Below are 20207 nucleotides of genomic sequence, written 5' to 3'. Positions count from 1 at the left end.
TCTCAGGATACGGGGTTTGCCATTTAGAACCTAGATGAGGACACATTTCTTCACTCAGAGGGTGGTGAACCTGTGGAACTCTCTACTGCAGAAGGCAGTGGAGGCCAAGTCATTAAATATATTCAAGGAGGAGATAGATATGGGGAGAAAGTGGGAACAGGGTACTGAATTAGACGATCAGCCATGATCTTTTTTGAATGGCAGAGCAGGCCCAAAGGGCCGAATGGCCTACTCCTGCTCCTATTTTCTGTGTTTCTATGTTTGATCTGTATCCTAGCTCCCTTTATGCAATTGACTCCATATCCCTTAATAGCCTTGGCTAGCAAAAATCTATTGATATCAGATTTAAAATTTTTAATTGAGCTCGTATCTACTGTTTTTTGTGGGAGTTCCACACTTCCCTCACCCTTTGTATGAAGAAGTGTTTCCTCATTCTCCCCTGAATGGCCTAGATGTGATTTTAAGGTTCTGTCTCCTAGTCCTAGACTCTCCAACCAGTGGAAATAGTTTCTTTCCATTTACCTAATCCATTCCTTTCAATATACTAAAAAACACTCAATCACTCCGTACCTTTTAAATTCCAAGGAATGCAAACATGGTTTATGTAATGGCTCCTTATAATTTAATCTATGGAGCCCTGATGACATTCAGGTGAATCTGCACTGCACTCTGTCCAAGGCCAAAATATCCTCTCTAAGGTGTGGTGCCCAGAACTGTGCACTATACTCCAGATTAAAGAGGGAGCAATGTTGTCGTGAGTAGATCTGCCTTGCGAAAATGATCCATTTAAAAGTGCTTACTGTCCAGGTCTCAGGTATGCCTGCATATTTGATGTTTGTTTTTTGCTTTGAGAAGCTACTCAGCTGCACTTTAAAATGAGAAAAAGGGGGACACTCTGGTCACCAGCATATTTCCAAATCCAAATCACAGCAAAGTATACCATATGGGATTCCTTTACTTGCAATCTTGATGATGAAGAACAGTAAAGAGCAATGGAGGCTAAGGAAGCATTAAAAGACAGTGAGATAACATGTTATTACTGCTCCCTCCCCCACAATGAGATTATAGGCCCCACAAAACTCATGAGGGACCAAGTACAGAGCTGTGCTTTTGCTGACTTTACAAGTGTAATGCTGGAAATGCAAGACAGGTACATATCTAAGACCAGCAAGCTCAGAGCCACCAAAACATGACTCTAAATAGATTAACAAACACATTAAAAAATAAAGTGGGAAAAGGACCTCTAGAAATTCTGCAGGGAGAAAGGGGAGGGGAATCGTTGGGATGAAGAAAAGATCATGAAATAACAAGTTAAAAGTTGCACACTCTACTGCAGTGCTGAGGGAATGCTGCACAGTTGGAGGTGCCATCTTTTGGATGAGATGTTAAATCGAGGCCCGGTCTGTCCTCTCAGGTGGATGTGAAAATCCCATTGCGCTATTTCAAAAAAGAGCAGGGAAATCCTGCCGCATACTTATCCCTCAACCAACATCACTAAAACAGATTATGCAATCATTACCTCAATACTGTTTGTGGCCACAACAAAGCTATAAAGTGCTATGAGATACTCTGACACTGGAAAAAGTACAATATAAATGCAAGTTCTTTCTTTCAGCAAGTTGGCTACAGAAAACACATAGTAGGGGTTAAGGGTAGTGGCTCAGATGGGCAAAAAATGGGAAGTGGTATTCCATAAGGATCAATACTGTTGTTCACCATTTATGTAAACCATTTGGACTTGGGGATCAGAAGTACAATTTCAAAATTTGAGGGCAGCGCCAAGTTTGGGGGTATATTAATACCAAGGAAGACTGCAACAAAAAAAGGAAGACGTTAATGGGTGTGCATATGGCAAATGAAAGTCAATGTATATAAGTGTGAGGTGGTGCATTTTGTTAGGAAGAATAAGGAGGCCACACACTCCTTGGAAATTTAGAGTCTGAGTGGGATAGATGACTAAAAGGATCTAGGGTTACAGATACACAAATCACTACAAGTAACAACACAGGTTAATAAGGCCAAAAAATGCAAACCAAGCACCAGGATTTATTTCTAGAGGGATAGAATTAAAAAATAGGGAAGTAGTGTTAAGCTTGTATAGACCTTTAGTTAGACCACACTTGCAGTACTGTAAATAGTTCTGGTCTCCATATTGTAAGAAGGATATAGAGGCACTGGAGAAGTGCAAAAAAAAATTCATGATCATAATACCGGAAATGAGAAGTTATAATTATTAGGAAATATTGAATAGGCTGGGGCTCTTTTCTTTAGAAAAGTCTAAGGATTGACCTGATAGAGGACTTTAAGATTCATGAAAGAGTTTGATAGAGTAGGTGTAGAGATGTTTCCACTTGTGGGAGAGACCAAAACCAGGATTATAAGAGTCACTCATAAATCCAATAGAGAATTCAGCAGAAACGCCTTTACCCAGAGAGTGGTTAGAATGTGGAACTCGTTACTACAAGCAGCAGGGTTGAGGTGAATAGCATAGTTGCATTTAAAGGGAAGCTAGAAAAACACATGAGGGAAAAAGGAATAGAAGAATATCTTGATAGGGTTGGATGAGGTAGGGTGAGAGAAGGCTGTGGAACAGAAACACCAGGTGAACCAGTTGGCCGAGTAGCCTGTTTTTTGCTGTTCATTCTATGTAATTGTTTCTTCGAAAGGTGATCAGGGAGACCCAGAAAAAAATTGTTGCAGAGAGAAATCACAAGTTAAAAATTCTTTCAATACTACAGCAGAGATAGGACTGCCATATTGTTTGGTATTTACCTATCCCACATGCTGTAGCACCCAAAGACTCATTTTTCATATTTCCCATAGCTTTTTGGAGGAAACTCCAATGCATAGATTCACATAAGAGTAATAAAACTATAACAAACACTTATAGAACTATTACTGTGCAGAAAGAGGTCATTTTGGTCCATAATGTCTGTGTCAATATCACAGCTAGTTCTGCCACTTACTCCACAGTTAAATATAAATGCTCTAATATTCTTCTTACCTTCTTGGTAGAGGATGGTACAACAAATTTAATAGGTTGATACTTCTTGTTGTAATTTTTGTTAAATGTCCCACCAGTGAAGAGTTGCAGTAGTTTAAAGGGGTTCAAGGATGAATTGTAGCCTATAAAACAAGAAATATAGATATTGTTTGCCGTCAAATAGCTTGCCAACATACATTGCCCAGAGTCACACATGAAAAATGGCCATTAGCTGAGGTATAGGAGGGTAACTGACCCCAGCAAGAAGTCAACATCTTGAGTGGAAAAGGGAAGAGAAGAAAATTGTAAAAAAAAAATGAAGGGGGGAGAAAAGCACGTCTCACCAGTGTAATATTTTTACAGTAGACCTTTAAACACAAAAAATAGCTTATAACCACTTCCCAATGGAATTAAATGAAATATCAGTCTCAGTACAGAGACTATAATAAAGCCAGTCTCAACATCAAGAGTTTCCCAAATTGCTTTCTGTTGTAATAAAATACTGATCTTTTCCTACTGTGAATCACTCTAGTGAAGTTTCTATTCAGTTAGACTGTACCTATAAATAATTCTTTGGAACCCTTCTTATCTCTCACTGTCAAATACTCACCTGGGGAAAACTACAAATGTAAGAAAAACAAGTCTATTTAAAACACGTACTTTGCTGTTTTCTTCCAACGCCAACATATTCATCTCAGCATTTATGTAATATGCTACACTTTGAAAATTTGAAGTTTATTTTTGGAAAGATTTCTAAATAATTGCTTTAATTGTGCATAAATAAAATCCAGATTTTAATTAAAAATCCCTGGTGATTTTAAGACAAGCATGTAATTGTAATTTACCATCTGTATGTAATGTAAATTAACCACCAGATTTTAAAGCACACTTCCTGTAGAAAAATATTTTTCTTTATTCTATTAGCTTATTTTCCTGTATTATTGATCACAAAACCAATCTGTTTTTTAAATGAGTATTTGTTCATTTAAAGAGAATGCAAAAAACAAACTCCAATCAAAATCATTTACCCAAGTGCAACAAACGTTAAACCAAAAGAAAAGTTACTCAATCAATCACATTAACATTCATATTAAGAGGTTAATATAGCTGCAGTTTTTAGTATCTTTTCATAAAATACCACAAAAGATTAGTTTAAAAATTGTTTTCTTAATCCTACCAAGTACACATGTGCACGTACACACACATACAGAGGTGAAACGTAACTTCATCTTGATCTTTAAATAACAGCCAATATTGCACACATAACACTGACAGATGGTGCAAGTCTTTGTTTACAAAACACTAAACCAATGCTTCAGTGAGTCAGGTGTGCAGCACCTAATGCATGTGGGCCACGGGTCTGTTCCCACAGTTCCATGCCAGCTTTCCATTACTATACCTCACAAAGGGTCGTGATTTTCGATCCATCAAAGCGAATTGGTAGAAGATTGTGGGTGATGAACCACAGAGGTGGAATTTCTACCTTCTTCAATTTTATATGGAAGATTTTTATTCAGTGTTGCTTTTCAATTCCTTTGACTGGGCATTGTGAATTTTCACAGCCTTCAGAAGGCATCTTCTAATGCTATACTACATTCTCTTAGCATATGTTAAAAATTGTGCCTGTGGTGCTCAAAGATTACAAGGGATGACATTGCAATCCAGTGTTTTCACCTGAAATTTTTTTAATGAATTTTAAGAATTTAAAACAAGTTCAATCTTCTGTTAGAACAACATCTTATATCAGGCCTGAGTCCAATTCAGCAAATTCAGTGGAGTAATGAACCTGGCATCCAGTACAATTTTTGTGTGGTGCAGCACCCTTGATTATGAGGATCTGAAAACTGTAGTTTAAAGGACACGGAAGACTGGATATGTCTATTGTGCAGCCTGTTGATCCCTCTCATGTTGCCTATCTACCATACTGTTTTTGTCGCTGGGCTCCATACTGGCACAGTACTGTGGGTCAACAGGAGAACTCCCCAGGAACATGGCTACATGAGCCTTTGGTAAAAAATGCATGTCACACATTAATCTTCACAGTTATCATCTATCTAGTAGCTGTCTGAGAGTATCACTTATATCATCTAAACAAAACACAACTATCACAAAGCAAACGTGTGAAAAGGAAGGTATACTTAAACAGTAGTTTATCTCCTTGAACAAGAAGATATTGGCCGGAATTTTATGCCCCCCACCCCCTGGGAGCGGGCTGGAGGGTGGGGGTGGGGGGGCATAAAATTGAGTGGGAGGCAAGGGGTGACGTTCCTGTCACCTACCCGCCCCCACTGAAATGTTACCAGCAGTGGGGGAGGTGGCAAATGGCCCACCCACCCCAGGCGAATTAAGGCCCTTAAGTGGCACAAACCAGCCCGGCTGCAGCATGTCCCCCTGCCTTCTCTAGCAACGCCCACCCCCTCACCAGGGCCAACGGATTGTCCCCGGCGAGGCCCCACACATTTAACTCTATTCCGGGCCTCTTCCATCTTGCCAGTCCTGGCTGGGTGCAGTCCCTGCAGTGTCCTCCACTCCTGGTGGCATTGTTGGGACTGAGGAGCTGCCAGCCCACTGATTATCCGGCAGCTCTTGGAGGCAGGACTTCCTGCGTCAGAGGCACGGAACGCCCGATCTCTTCCAATTAAGGGCCTGGGCCACACAAAATCGCTGTGTGGCTTCCAGGCCTGGCAGAGGCGGGGCCACTCTAAACTTTATTGCCAGTGGGCAGGGCCTCCGCAACAAGGTAAAATTCCGGCCATTATCTAATGGCTTGAACTGAGCTGAGGAATGGAAAAGGACTGACTAAAGATCTAGCTGTGTCAGCAAGAGAGATGGAGTGAGGTGATGGAGGCAATAAAACAGATGAAGAAAAGAAAGGCCTCAGGAATTAGTATCCCTGTCATTGAAACATTTTATAAAACAGAGAAAGTACTTTAGGTTTGGAAAGTGGAGGAAGGAACGCAGGAATTCCAGAGGCATTTCAAGTCAACATGTTCTTTCAGCTTGAAATCTTGTATTTTTGTAGTGCCTTCCATGAGCATTGGACTTCCCAAAGTGCTTTACAGACAAGGAAGTACTTTTGAAGTGTAGTCACTGTTGTAATGTAGGAAATGCGGCAGACAATCTGCACATGGCAAGCTCCCACAACAGCAATATGATAATAACCAGATAATTTGTTTTTTAAAGTAGTGTTAATTAAAGGATAAATATTGGCCAGTACACAGGGGAAAACTCCCCTGCTCTTGTTCGAAATAGAACCATGGTATCTGTTATGTCCATCTGAAAGAGCAAATGGGGCCTTTGTTTAACATCCTCATCTGAAAGACGGCACTTCTAACCGTGCAGCATTCCCTTGGTAATACATTGGAGTGTCAACCTAGAATATGTGCTCAAGTCTCTGGAGGACAGCTTGAACCCACAAGCTTCTGACTTAAAAAGAAAGCATTCAGAATTTATAACTTCTATCTGCAGTATAACCATATTCAAAGCAGAAGCCCTGATCACAGAACTGATCTCCATGGCAGTAACATACTGCAACTGGTCATAAATAAAACTGTCACATTGGTAAGCAGTTTTTCAAGTTAAATATAATTTAAATGAAGATACAGTTCTTCCTCAGTTTGTGCTTAAATATTCCAGATTCGCAATCAACAATATAAGCATATATAAACTGATATAATGGAAGTCTCCAACCTAAAATATTAATAAACTAGTTATTCCTATTGTTGTAAAGATCACAGAATTAATACACATGCCCATATTTGCTTCATCTCCTGCCCAAATGAACAATCACACACAGTTTAAAGAATGATAAAAGAGCATACATACATGAAAATAAGCTTAGAAGGAAAAAAAATTAAATGCATGACGACTAAAATTGTTTTTTTCTGAATCACAAGAAACTTAACATACTTCTTTTAATTAAACACCAAGATGAAGAGTCAAATCCAGGTCACCACCAGGATTCAAAAAAACACAGTAAGGTAGTAATTAGACATCATTTCATCTATTTTTTTGGCTGTAAAAATAAGCACAGGTCTAACTAAAATAAGATTCCTGCACTTGATTCAGGGCCCTTTTGTGAAACTGGTGGCTGGGAGAGCCTGATTCATCAGTTTCTATCCCTGCCCGGAAAAACATGCTACAGTTACTAAGGACGGTCTTTACACGGGTGCCCAGACAGCACATAAGTTGGACTTCTCAATGCTCTCTGATATTGTATGCAAACTCGCCAGCAGGGAGGCCAGTGCCCTTATAAGGTCCATGTGGATTGTGATCAGTCTTACATAGGCTGGGGTCTTTGAAGGCACGGTAGTGCTGGTACCCTTCTAGCCTACCTTCTGAGGTGCCAGTCTCTGAGCTGGTGTCTACAAGTATAAGGTCAAGTGATGCTTAATTTTCTAGTGGGTTGCTCTCCTCTTATTCTGCTCCCTAAAGGCCCTGTTGAGCTTCTGGGACTTAAATGGTAGAGAGAGACAAGAGTTAGCATTTCGATTCAAGGGTAAGCACAAACAGATGGCTGGCTGCTCAAAGCAGGAACACTTTGTCACATATAGTATGTGAGGGTTATATATTAGTGAGAAGGAAACGAGGGTAAGATGGTAAAACAAAACCCTGCAGGATGCGTCCTTCAGCCTCATCAGTCACCATACTCCTGATCACAAGAACACAGGAAATAGGAGCAGAAGTAGACCATATGGCCCATTGAGCCTGCTCTGCCATTCAATACGATCATGGCTGATATTGGGCTTCAATTCCACTTTCCTGCCCATTCCCCATATCCCTTGATTACCTGTGAGACCAAAAATCTATCTATCCCAGCCTTAAATGTATTCAATGATGGAGCATCCACAACCCTCTGGGGTAGAGAATTCCAAAGATTCACAACCCTTTGAGTGTAATAATTTCTCCTCATCTCAATCCTGAATGATTGATGCCTTATCCTGACACTGTCCCCATGTTCTAGATTCCCTGACCAGTGGGAACAATCTCAGCTTCGAGCCTATCAACCCCTTTCAGAATCTTGTATGTCTCAATTAGATCGCCTCTCATTCTTCTAAACTCCAGAGAATATAAGCCCAATTTACTCAGCCTCTCATCAACCAAGGGACCAATTTAGTAAATCTTCGCTGCACTGCCTCCAGTGCAAGTATATCCTTTCTTAAATGTGGAGACCAAAACTGCACACAGTATTCCAGGTGTGGTTTCACCAAAGCCCTGTACAATTTTAGTAAGACTTCTTTATTCCTGTTATCCAATCCCCTTTCAATAAAGGCCAACTTGACATGTGCCTTCCTAATAGCCCGCTGCACCTGCATGTTAACTTTGTGCGTTCCTTACACGAGTACCCCCAAGTCTCTCTGAACATCAACACTTACCAGTTTCACACCTTTTAAAAAATATTCTGCTTTTTTATTTTTATGACCAAAGTGAACAACTTCACACTTCCCTACATTATACTCCATTTGTCATCTTGTTGCCCACTCACTTAACCTGTCTATATCTCTTTGCAGCTTCTCTGCATCCTCCCCGCAGCTTACCTTTCCACTGAGCTTTGTATCATCAGCAAACTTAGATACATTAATCTCTGTCTCTTCATCCAAGTCATTTGCATAGAGTGTAAATAGCTGAGGCCCCAGCACTGATCCTTGCGGCACCCCACTATTCAATGCCTGCCAACTTGAAAATGCCCCAGTTATGCCCACTCTCTGCTTCCTGTCTGTTAACCGATCCTCTATCCATGCTAATATATTACACCCAACACCACGAGCCCTTATCTTGCCTACTAATCTTTTATGTAGCACCTTATCGAATTCCTTTTGAAAATCTAGGTATACCAGTAGAAACTGGTTACCCTTTATCTACCCTACTAGTTACCTCACTTTATGCTGACTTGTTCTAATCATACTATGCTTTTCCAAGTGCAATGTTAAGACTTCTTTAATAATAGTTTCCATCATCTTCCAAATGATTGATGTTAGGCTAACTAGCCCGTAGTTCCCTGTTATCTCTTTACCTCCTTTCTTGAAAAGCAGCGTAACATTTGCCAACTTCCAATCTGACGGGACCATTCCTGAATCTAAGGAATTATGGAAAATCATAGCCAGCGCATCTACCATCTCTGCAGCTAATGCTTTTAGAACCCTAGGATGTAGGCCATCTGGTCCTGGGGACTTGTTAGATTTTAGTCCCTCAAGTTTCTACAATACTTTTTCTCGACTGATATCAATATCCTTAATTTCCTCACTCTTTTTAGCCCCTAGGTGATTGCCTATTTCTAGTATGGAACTTGTGTCATCGACTGTGAAGACAGACACAAAATATTTGTTCAATGCCTCTGCCATTTCCTCATTCCCCATGATGATTCTCCTGTCTCTGCCTCTAAGGGGCCAATGTCTACTTTAGCTACTCTCTTCCTTTTTATGTACTTATAAAAGCTCTTACAATCTGTTTTTATATTGCTGGCTAGTTTACTCTCATTCTATTTTTTCTCTTTTTATCAACCTTTTGGTGGCCCTTTGCTGGTTTCTAAAACGTTCCCAATCCTCAGACTAGCTACTATTTTTTGCAACATTGTAAGCCTCTTCTTTTAGACTAATACTCTCCTTAACTTCCTGAGTGAGCCACGGATGGGTCTTTCCGGACAAGTTTTTGTTTTTGAACGGAATGTACTTTTGTTGAACCCTTTGAATTGTTTCTTTAAATGTTTCCCACTGTTCATTTACCGCCATACCTTCCAGTCTATTTACCCAATTAAACTTTAGCCAGCTCTCCCTTCATACCTTGGCTTTGTTTAAGTTTAAGATTCTTGTTTGTGATTGAAATGTGTCGCTTTCAAACTTAACATGAAATTTAGTGGTATGATGATAACTATTTCCCAATGGATCTTCTACTATGACATTGCTTATTAACCCTGCTTCATTACACAATATGAGATCTAAGATGGCTTTTTCCCTACTTGGTTCTACAACGTATTGCTCGAAGAAACTGTCACAAAAGCATTCAACAAATTCAACCAATTTGATTGTCCCAGATTAAATTCCCCCACAATTAATACATTACCTTTTTTACATGCTCCAATAATGTCCCATTTAATGTTCTGTCCAACAATATAACTACTGTTAGGGGGCCTGTACACTACTCCCACCAGTGTTTTCTGACTCCTGCTATTCCTAATTTCCACCCGAACTGATTCTACTTCGTGATCTTCTGAGGCTAGATCTCTTCTTATTAATGTCCTTATGCCATCCTTTACTATCGGGGCTCCTCCTTTGCCATTCTGTCTGTCCGAAATATTGTGTACCCTGGAATATTTATTTCCCAACCTTGATCTCCTTCTAACCATGTCTTGGTAATGGCAATTAGATCTAGATCATTTACCTCTATTCGGGCCACTAGTTCATCTATCTTATTACAGATGTTTTGTGCATTTAGATAAAGGAACTCCAATTTCACTTTTTTACCTCTATTCCCTGCAATGACCATATTTGCCAATGTACAATTTTTGTTAAACTCTCTGTCCCTTCTTGTCCCATTCTGTTGGGAGTTACCCACATCACTATCCTGCTCTGATGCCTTCACCTTTCTGTTTGGATTTCTAAATTTCCCTTTACCCAAACCCTCCCCTCCACCTCTGTTAGGTTAAAGCCCTGTCCACATTCCTAGTTATGCAATTGGCCAGGATATTGGTTCCAGCCAAGTGAAGCCCATCCCAACGGAATAGCTCAATTTTCCCTGAGTACTGATGCCAGTGCCCCTAGAATCGAAACCCCTTCTTCCCACACCACTCTTTGAGCCATGCATTTAGTTCTTTAATCTGCTTGACCCTGTGCCAATTTGCGCGTGGCTCCAGGTTCCTCTCCAGCCGCGAGATGTCCTTAAGCCTGGCACCGGGCAGGCAACACAGCCATCAGAGCTCCCGGTCGTGGCTACAGAGAACAGTATTTCTCCCCCTGATTATGCTGTCTCCTGTCACTACCACATTCCTCTTCACTCCCCACACTGGAATGGCATTTTTCACCACGGTGCCATGGTCAGTCCGCACATCCACCTTGCAGTCCTTCTCTTCATCCACACAAGTCGTAAGGACCTTGTACCTGTTGGACAAGGTCAGGGGCTGAGGCTCCTCCATCACTACATGCTGATTCCCCCTACCTGCCTCACTTGCATTCACACCCTCCTGTCCCTGACCATTGGCCATCTCTAATGGTCACCCTACTCTAAGGGGTGTGACTGCCTCCTGGAACAAAGTGCCAGGTAACTCTCCCCCCCTCCCTGATACTCCGCAATATCTGCAACTCTGTCTCCAGCTCAGCAACTCTGAGCTGAAGTTGTGCAAGCTGCAGACAATTACTACAGACATGGTTGTCCGGGATTGCAGTGCATTCCACAGATTCCCACATGCTGCAGTTGCAGCACACCCCTGGCCCTGCCATCTCTGTACAATCTTTTTTTAGTCAATTCAAGCTAAAGTAATAGAAAGTTGCACTCGCCTACCTTGGAGTCAGAGTAAGAAGACTCACCAACTGCTGGAAGCTGAAAAAGATAGGAAAAGGAGCCCCTCTTTCCCCCTCGGCACCGAATTCCCGCGTACACCAAATTTCCAAATTCACTCAGGCAACTGTCTCTTCTCAACTGCATCCCCTCACTGATGTGGTCCCTGCCCACTATATCCATTACATGTGGGGACAGCACATGGATAAACCCTCCTCCTCCTCCCATCCTCATATGCTCCCTCACATTACGTTCCAGTTTGTCCTGCAATAAAGAAGGCGGGGTGCTGATCATAGCCTAAAGAGACGCTTTGAGGAAGTGCAAGGCAGCGTAAAAGATGGCAGAGATGTAAGGAGGTGATGGAAGTAATAGTGAAGACAGAAGAAGGACAGGAGAATATTTAGTGTGTTGCAGTGGAAGAGGAGGTGAAGTCTGCTGCAGTGTTCCTCTTGGTCCCATGAAGGAAAGTAAAAACATGCGGCTCAAAATTCGGATCTATGGAGCCCATTTTTTGGGCACTGAGAACGTCTGCCAGAAGTATGCAGAGCGGGCAAATCATGGTTTCAGTCAGCGTATAATGCTGATTTGATGCCAGAGCTGCCATTTTGGAGCTCAACACTCCAGCTAATACCCTCTCTTAATCAGGCATGGCTGAACATGCGTTCAACAGCAGGAGGGACCACCCACCGGCACTATTTAAAGGGATCATCAACTACTTCCAGGTGAATTACTGATTGATTTCTACTGGCAGTTACTGTGATTGTGCAAGTGTTAATGGTTTCTAGAGTTCTTTAAATTTTCTAGGTTCTACAGAGAGTGGTGTGGCAGGTGCTGAAGGATGTTTTGCTGACTTTAAGGCTTCTGCACAAACTAGTTGTTCCCAGAAATGTGCACTGATAGGCATTCCCCTTGGAATACGGCATGTCTGGGAGATTGAGCAGAGGTGACACAGAGTAGGTCAAACTACCAGAAGAGGAAGGAGGAGGAAGGGGAGATGGGCTCTCAGGAGGTGATATCCACCCAGGATGTTCAGGAAGCAATTCTGCTACCTGAATCTCAGAGAGGAACGGTGATTGAGTCATCAGCACTTCAGTAAGGACATCCTCACTGAAATCTGCCACCTGTTGCTGCCATAACTGTTGCCTCAGAGCATGACAAAGATAGCACTGCCAGTGGCTGTTATGGTGGCCATGAACCTTTATGCATCCAGCTCCTTCCAGGCCGAAGATGGAAATATCTGCAACATCTTACAATTTGCTGCCCAATGTTGCATAAGGGAGGCCACTGAGACTCTCTATTCAAAGGGAGCTGAATACATTTCAGGGAGCAGCAGGCAGAATGAGCGCATGGCTTCGTGAGAATTGCAGGTTTCCTGATGGTGCAAGGTACCCTTGACTGTACGCATGTCGCTTACAGGCACCGCATGTCAACTCTGAGATGTACCGCAACCGAATGGGATTTCATTCCCTCAATGTCCATCTTGGGCTGAATTTAGTGAGGCACTTTGAGTGGAAATGGAGGTGTTGGAGGCCGGAGAATAGCATCGGATACATCCGCCTCGGAAATCTGATGTCGTAACGTCAGTTCCGGATTTAGTCAGTGGCAGGATAGCTTCAAGGCGTGACGGGAGTGCAATTTAAATTGCTTACGAGATAGTTATAATACACTGCATCCAATTGAAAGTAATTCAATGGGGAACTTGGAATTAAGTGTATGGCGGGCAGCCCACAGATGTCTCTGGATCCTCGGCTATTGAAAGGTGGCAGCACTGCTGCGAGGCCGCAGTGCCACGACGGGAAGGCAGCCATGACCAGCACTGGATAGGGGAAGGGTGGAGCGGAGACCACTGTCGGCCTGCAGAGCTGTGAACTCTGCATGGGTTGGCTTGGTGACGGGTGGCAGTGCTGAGTGGGCGTGGTGCCAGGTAGCAATACCAGGTGGGCGTGGTCTCGAGTGATATGCAAGGTAGCCATATTTCTGGGTGAGCTGCACAGGTTGCCATACTATCGGGTGAGAGGGGTGACTCTCAGCATGAGTAGGCACTGAGGGGCATTAGCACATAAGCTGAGAGGGGTAGTAAAGGCAAAGGTGCCAAGGCAACTTCGTCTCTGCAAGGACAGCGCGCTGGAGGCCTACTAATCATCTGATCACCTGGCATGTGTCTCACACACACTCTCTTTATGTACCCCCGTAGCATGATGCAACACCTACGACAGAGGGAGAGCCAGGAGGTAGCTGCACTTGCCCATGAAGCTCCACAACGAGAGCAACAGCAGTCAGCCATGCCAAGAAGGGCCCACCTGCACCTGACAGTGTACCTGACTCGACTCAGTTACCTGTAAATGTCCAAGTGGGAGTGTCAGCGAAGCCTGCGGCTCTCCAGGGAGGACATCACCGACTTATGTGTCATGCTGCAGGATGACCTATGGGATTCAGTGGTGGCCCTGTACCAATGGCACTGAAGATCACCGTGGCACTTAACTTTTATGCATCTGGATCTTTCCAGGAATCTACCGGGGACATGTGTGGGATCTCCTAGGCAGCAGTCCACCGCCGCATCAAGGAGGCAACCACTGACCTGTTCAAGAGGGCCGGTGACTATGTTCGCTACCGGATGACCCTGACAGTCAGGCAGAGAGGGCTATTGGATTCGGGGCCATCGCTGGATTCCCCCAAGTGCAAGGTGTGATAGATTGTATGCATGTGGTCATCAAGGCTCCAACGGACCAACCAGCTGCCTTCATCAACAGGAAGGACTTTCATTCCATCAACATTCAACTGGTCTGCAATCACCGGAGGTGTTTCCTGCAGGTGTGTGCCCGCTTCCCAGGAAGCAGCCACGACACCTACATACTTTGACAGTCCCAGGTGCCATAGCTTTTCAGGCCCCCTGCTTGCCTTCCCGATGGATTCTTGAGGACAAGGGTAACCCACTGACAAGGATCTTTTCATCAGCTATACTGTGACCATCTGAGGAGCAAGAGAAGGTGTAGGAGGAGGAAGGGAGGAGGCAACCTAGACGCCCGCTTTCTGCCAGGCAGTCCACGAATGGCTCATCAGACTATAATTCTAGTAAACACAATCCCAATTCCCTATTCACCAACAGTCCCAAACCTTACCTTACCTTTATTCCTGACCATTTCAGTGTCCACTTGGTCACAATTCAAAAATAATTCAACACAAAACAGACATTCCAAACCAAATTTATCAATTAAATCATGCCATATTTCACACAAGCGTGAACTAATCTTGTGCATTCCCTTAGCGCCTGTCTTCTCTGTGTCTTTGCCTGTGCAAGTGCTCCTACACATTGCTACCCCAGTGGCTGTAGCATGGCTGATGGAAGACTGCTCACTTTCAGTGGGGGAGACTGCAGATGGCCTTGGAGGATGACCTTGAGTAGCTCTGGCCCTGGAAGACCTGGCTTTGGACTGCACCATCTCGGCTTGGACGGCAGCAGTCTGGACCAGCTGGATGACAGGCAACAGCAAGGGCACTGGCACAGTGGCAGTCGTGGGAGGATGAAAGCTGTCACCCTAAGAGAGGACAGCACGACCGAGCTCCATGGAGCCTCTGTCACTTCCCCCGTGGAGGCACTTTAGCAATCCTAGTAATCTGAAGATAGATTGGCAGACTGTTGTGACACCCTGCAAGCCCCTTTGAATACTGTTGAGCAGCCATGATGGCAGCAGTCTGAGCTCGCATGGCAGCAAGCTGACCTTGCATGACGTAATTCTGAGTTTCTACTGCAACAGCCCCAACAAACAAATTTCTCTGCAGCACCTGTGGAAGAGCCTGTCACTCCAGAATTGGCCTTTATAGCCACTCCAGGCGCTGCTTCACAAACCACTGACCACCTCCAGGCGCGTATCCATTGTCTCTCGAGATAAGGAGGCCCAAAAGAAAAGAAGAAGAAAGAACTGCAACACCCAGACACGATATGGTGTCTGCTTGTGTTGGAATGCAAGCTGAGTCATCCGTTGGGACGTGGTTGGGTTCAGATGTGCGCTAATGGAGTTGGCTCCCGCTTCTTTCGGGAAAGGATGGGCTCAAAGCTCTGTGCAAAGTCATGCGCCAAGTGGTGCCGGATTCCTTCATGCGCCTTGATGCTGAATGTACACCTGCCAATTCCCCAATCTTTTAATTGTGCATACCCATCAGCATTTCTCTGTAGCCTGACCAATCGAAATGCTCATCTCAGTCCTCTGCAGCAGAACTCATGTGCAATCTTGTCCTCTGGGGAGCTGGCACCTGCGATGGCCCTTGCCCCCTTCCCTAGCTGGAGTCCACTTATGTCCGTTGTCGCATCAAATGCAGATCCCACCTTTAGGTTACCCTCTAAATTATGTACAGCATCAGTATCTGAGCTGGTGACTGCGAGTGTGAGATTGAGTGATGGTGCTTCTTCATCATTACTGTCTTCATGCTCTTCCACCTGTTATTCTTTCACCACTGCCTTGCCAGGTTGCAGTTCTTGGGTACCTGAAAGCAGAAAAGCACAAGAATAGGGTTGTGGTGAGGAGAGGCAGGGAAAGTAAGAGGTGCCACTGATACCATATCTGCAACTTGTAAATCGGAAGAGTTTGTGGAATGAGGCGGAATGTGAGAAGTAGGATTAGGCCTGATGATATTGTCATCTTCTATTGCTTCAGCCCCACCACGGACCATGGCCTCACAATGGCCATTTTAATGATGGAGAGCACCTTCTCCTCGATGGGGGAAAGGACATGAAGCAGTGTGTGTTCACCCGCCGGTTAGCACCTTCTGCCTCTGGCTGTGTGCCACCTTTTCCTGCAAGCGGGAAGGACGTCTGTGAGGGTGAGGTGAAGCCATGAGTGAGGCCTGCTTGTTAGAGATTGTTGAATGATGGGGGTGCGGTGCACTGAGCAGTTGCTGAGGTTTGTAGTGCAGTTGGTTGGATATAGCATTTGAAAATGAAATCACTGACTTTGACCACTCGTGTGAGGTTATTGAACTTTTTGCAGCACTACATCCAGGTCCTCAGGGCTTGACTTCTGCGATTGACCACCATGGCTATCTGATCCCACTGCTTTCAAAGAGTTTCTCTGGAGGACCTCCTGTGGACACGGCACATCCCTCCTCTTCTGCATGTTCTTGACCAAGGCCTCCAGTGCAGAGCCAGAAAATCTTGGAGCCGGCACTCTCGCATGTTGTGCCACGATGATGTCTTTTTTCATGTCAGAATGAGCTCCACAACAACTTCCACCACCTGCTCCAGCCAGAATACATGTCCCCTTTAAGAAGTGCAGCGTGGTTTTACATGGTGCAGGCTAGCTTTAAGTGGTGCTAGCCTCTCGCAATTTTGGGACCTCTGCTGAGGCATGCAGCCACTAACAGTGTGGTTAGCACTGGCTGAACACTAATTAGGAGGCAGCATGATGCCGCGTGCTGCCTGCGTCAGAAAGGAACAGGTGCGGGTCAATCCCGCATACCATACTCGTGCCTGTTTTTGGGGGCTATTTAATGTAGCCCCCCCTTACTTGTCAGGGCCAGTCCATCTTGTCAGTAGATCCCAACTCTAATCAGACTGGTGGAAAAGCTGCAGCAGCTTCCCCACTCAGACCAGAGTTAAAATTGCAGTCTAAACCGGATGACGTAATCAAAACCTAATTTGCATTGTCATGCTAGGCCCCACCTGCCAAGAATGTCTTGAACTTTGATTTTAAACTATTTGCTGGATCGAGGAAATGGCTTGTTAAAAAGATCAGCCGTGGCTGGAAAAGACATTTGCATATTAACAGACAGTGCTTGGAAGGACAAAGGACACATTCAACACACAATGGATCTTGATCACCAGGTATTGTGTGTCAGAGGAGCATTCCAGTGATTGCTAAGGTGATGCAATCCAGGACTGGTTAGACCAGCTAGTCACACGACTAACTGGCTGCTCCAGGGTTTTTTGAACTGTCCACAGAGAGTTTGAACTCAGGGTGTCTGTTTGCACCCGGACTGAGAAGATCTCTCCTGTCTGCTCCCATCTCTTTCTCACAAGTCTCTGAATCCACTGAAGATAAATGAACCCCAAGAGAGAAAAGTGTCCTACAGTGAACAAGGTTTAAGAAGAATACTGGGCCCCAACGAAAAGCAAGAACTACCTACAATCAAGGACTCTACCGTGAGGGGGAAGAACCGTAATAAAAACTCTTCAGATATTGCCTCAAACATTTCCACTTTATTTTTCTTCTGCTCTTCTCTGTCTCTATTTGCATGTGTGTATCGCGTATGCATGCTAGCATGGGCACGTCATGTATCCGTAGGCATCAACCGAATTAGAGTTTAAGTTTAATAAATTTCAACTTCTCTTTTTTAAACCTGAAAAAACCTGTTTGTGCTGGTTTCTTTGCCTTATAATTGGAAAGCGGTGAACAAGGATTCACCAAGGGGGAGCTAAAAACACGGTGTTTTAAAAATTAAACCCTATTACGATAAGACCAGGTGAAAGCTGAGAGGGAACCCTTGACACCTTTCTCATCTGATCGTAACAGAAAATTGGGTGCTACCATCCTGGATTTTACCCACAGCCAAACAAGAGAAATTGGAAGTGGGAAGCCAAATTGTTCCCAATCAAAAAAGAGCAAGATTAATACAGGTTTTCTTGTGGCTGAGTGTGCTTGAATACTAACATGTCTGCAACTGAAGCTAGTAGCTCTCCAAGCCAGGGTGAAGTAACTTGGGATAAGTTAAAAGCACTGTTTATGGAGGAGTTGAGAAAAATGGCTGAGCAGTGTGGGATTACTGTACATGGCAAGGCTAGGAAATCTGAACTCCTAAGACTAATGGCCAATCATTTTTCCCTTGAATCTGAAGAAGCAGAAACAGGGTTGGAAGTAGATGCTGACAGGGTATTGCTAGCGAAGCTACTACTGGAACAGAGGAAACTTGAATTAGAGAGGGAGAAAGAAAGAGCCTTCCAGAAGGAACGTGAAGAAAATGAAATACAGGAGAAGGAACAAGAGAGAGAGAGAAAGAATATTCCAGAAAGAATGTGAAGAAAGAGAGCTGAATCAGCTTGAGTTAACTGTAACCCCGGTGAAAGCATGGCCAATAGGGAGGAGCATAATTCAGGGCTGGGTACAAAATTGTTAAAACTAGCTCAACTAATTCCAAAATTCAATGAGGGAGATGTAGAATATTTTTTATGTCCTTTGAGAAACTGGCATGGCAGATAAAATGGCCAGCTGAGACCTGGCCTCTTTTACTACAACGCGAGCTAACTGGAAAAGTCCATTATTCCCTGTTGCCAGATGAGAGTTCATCAAATTCTGAACTGACCAAAAATGCTATCCTCGCGGCATATGAATTAGTACCCGAAGCCTGTCGCCAAAAGTTTCGAACTCTCAAGAAGCAAGCTAATCAAATTATCTGGAGTTTGAAAGAAGTAAACAGCTGGCTTTTGACCAGTACCTGAGGGCTCTTAAAGTACAGCTCAGCTATGAGAATCTCAGAGAAGTAATTCTGTTAGAGGAATTTTTACATTCTCTCCCACTCTCCATAAAGACCCATGTAGAGGAGCAGCGGTTCCAGAGAGCCCGGCAAGCGGCCGTTCTGGCTGATGAGTTTGCTTAAATTTATAAGTCGGTTTCCCAGGGGAGAACCTTTCCTAGTCACCCCCGCAAATCCGAAAGGGACAAAGGGTGGAAAGGTAATAGGAGCCCAAGCAGTTCTGGGAGAGAAAAGAAATCAGAAGACACAGCAGGCCCTCCTCCAGCCAAAAGGGAAGGCGCTGTGAGCAAGAGTGAGACCTGGAGACTTGTGTGCTTCCATTGTAATAAAGCAGGGCATTTAAAAGCTAACTGCTGGAAACTAAAGGGAAAACTGGTCGGGTTAATCAGGGCACACCTGCTCAGTGAAGACAGGACCCTGATGGAAAACACAGCAGAACAAGCTGTGGCTTTAACTGCAGTAAGAGCGAGACCCAGGAAGCTTACAGCTGCAAGTGCAGGAAAAGCTAATAGGATTCCTGATGGTTATCATGGTTTTGTGTCTGAAGGGAAAGTAACCCCATACACCTCGAGTGGGGTAAGCAAGCCCATAGTCATTCTCAGGGACACAGGGGCCACTAGAGGCCTTTTACTGTGAAAAGGCCTGGCCTTTCCCCCAGGGAGTGCAGTGAACACCAGAATGGTGGTGAATGGTATTGGAGGGCAGTGTATGCCTTTACCTGTACACCGGGTGCACCTGGAGTGCGACCTAGTTTCGGGACCAGTGACCATAGGGATTGTCCCTAGTTTGCCTGTGGACGGGGTTGACCTGCACCTAGGTAATGATCTGGTGGGGGTGAAGGTGGTAGCCCACCCAGTAATGAAAGACAGACCACAGGAGCTCAGGGAGACAGGGCCGTGGCAGGAGACGGACCCCCTCAATGTGTAGTGGATCGGGCCATGATCAAACCAGCTCCCCCAGAGGAGACTGAATTAGCACTGCAGGCAGATGACCAGGTCTGTCTGTTTGAGACTTTCTTTGGAAAGTTCGAAGACCCAGGGAATGAATTAAATGGATTTTCCCTAGGTGAGGCTCAGCGAGCCGACCCAGTATTGCAGAGAGTTAACACAGGCTTCCCAGTCTGAAAGTGAAGCAGAGGGAATCCCTGATTGCTACTATTTAAAGATAGAGGTACTGTTGAGGAAATGGAATTCTCCTCGCACACCTGAGAGCAAGGAGTGGACAGTAGTTCACCAGTTAGTGGTGCCACAAAGGTACTGGAGAGAAATAT

The 20207-nt window shown here is 44.3% G+C and overlaps 1 protein-coding gene across 2 annotated transcripts in view; it reads right to left on the bottom strand.

Annotated features, from left to right (window-relative positions):
* Positions 1–20207, bottom strand: part of si:dkey-256h2.1 (uncharacterized protein LOC337520 homolog) — a 314605-nt gene that overhangs the window by 79647 nt on the left and 214751 nt on the right. For both annotated transcript variants that reach the window (XM_068009788.1, XM_068009780.1), the window contains exon 9: positions 3005–3126. In XM_068009788.1, the coding sequence (XP_067865889.1) occupies positions 3005–3126 (122 nt within the window). The remainder of the gene's footprint in view (positions 1–3004; positions 3127–20207) is intronic.

The sequence above is a fragment of the Heterodontus francisci genome, chromosome 2 (genome assembly GCF_036365525.1).
Source record: "Heterodontus francisci isolate sHetFra1 chromosome 2, sHetFra1.hap1, whole genome shotgun sequence".
Lineage (NCBI taxonomy): Eukaryota > Metazoa > Chordata > Chondrichthyes > Heterodontiformes > Heterodontidae > Heterodontus > Heterodontus francisci.
Note: the sequence above shows the minus strand (reverse complement) of the source record. Positions and strands in the feature narration are given on the sequence as shown.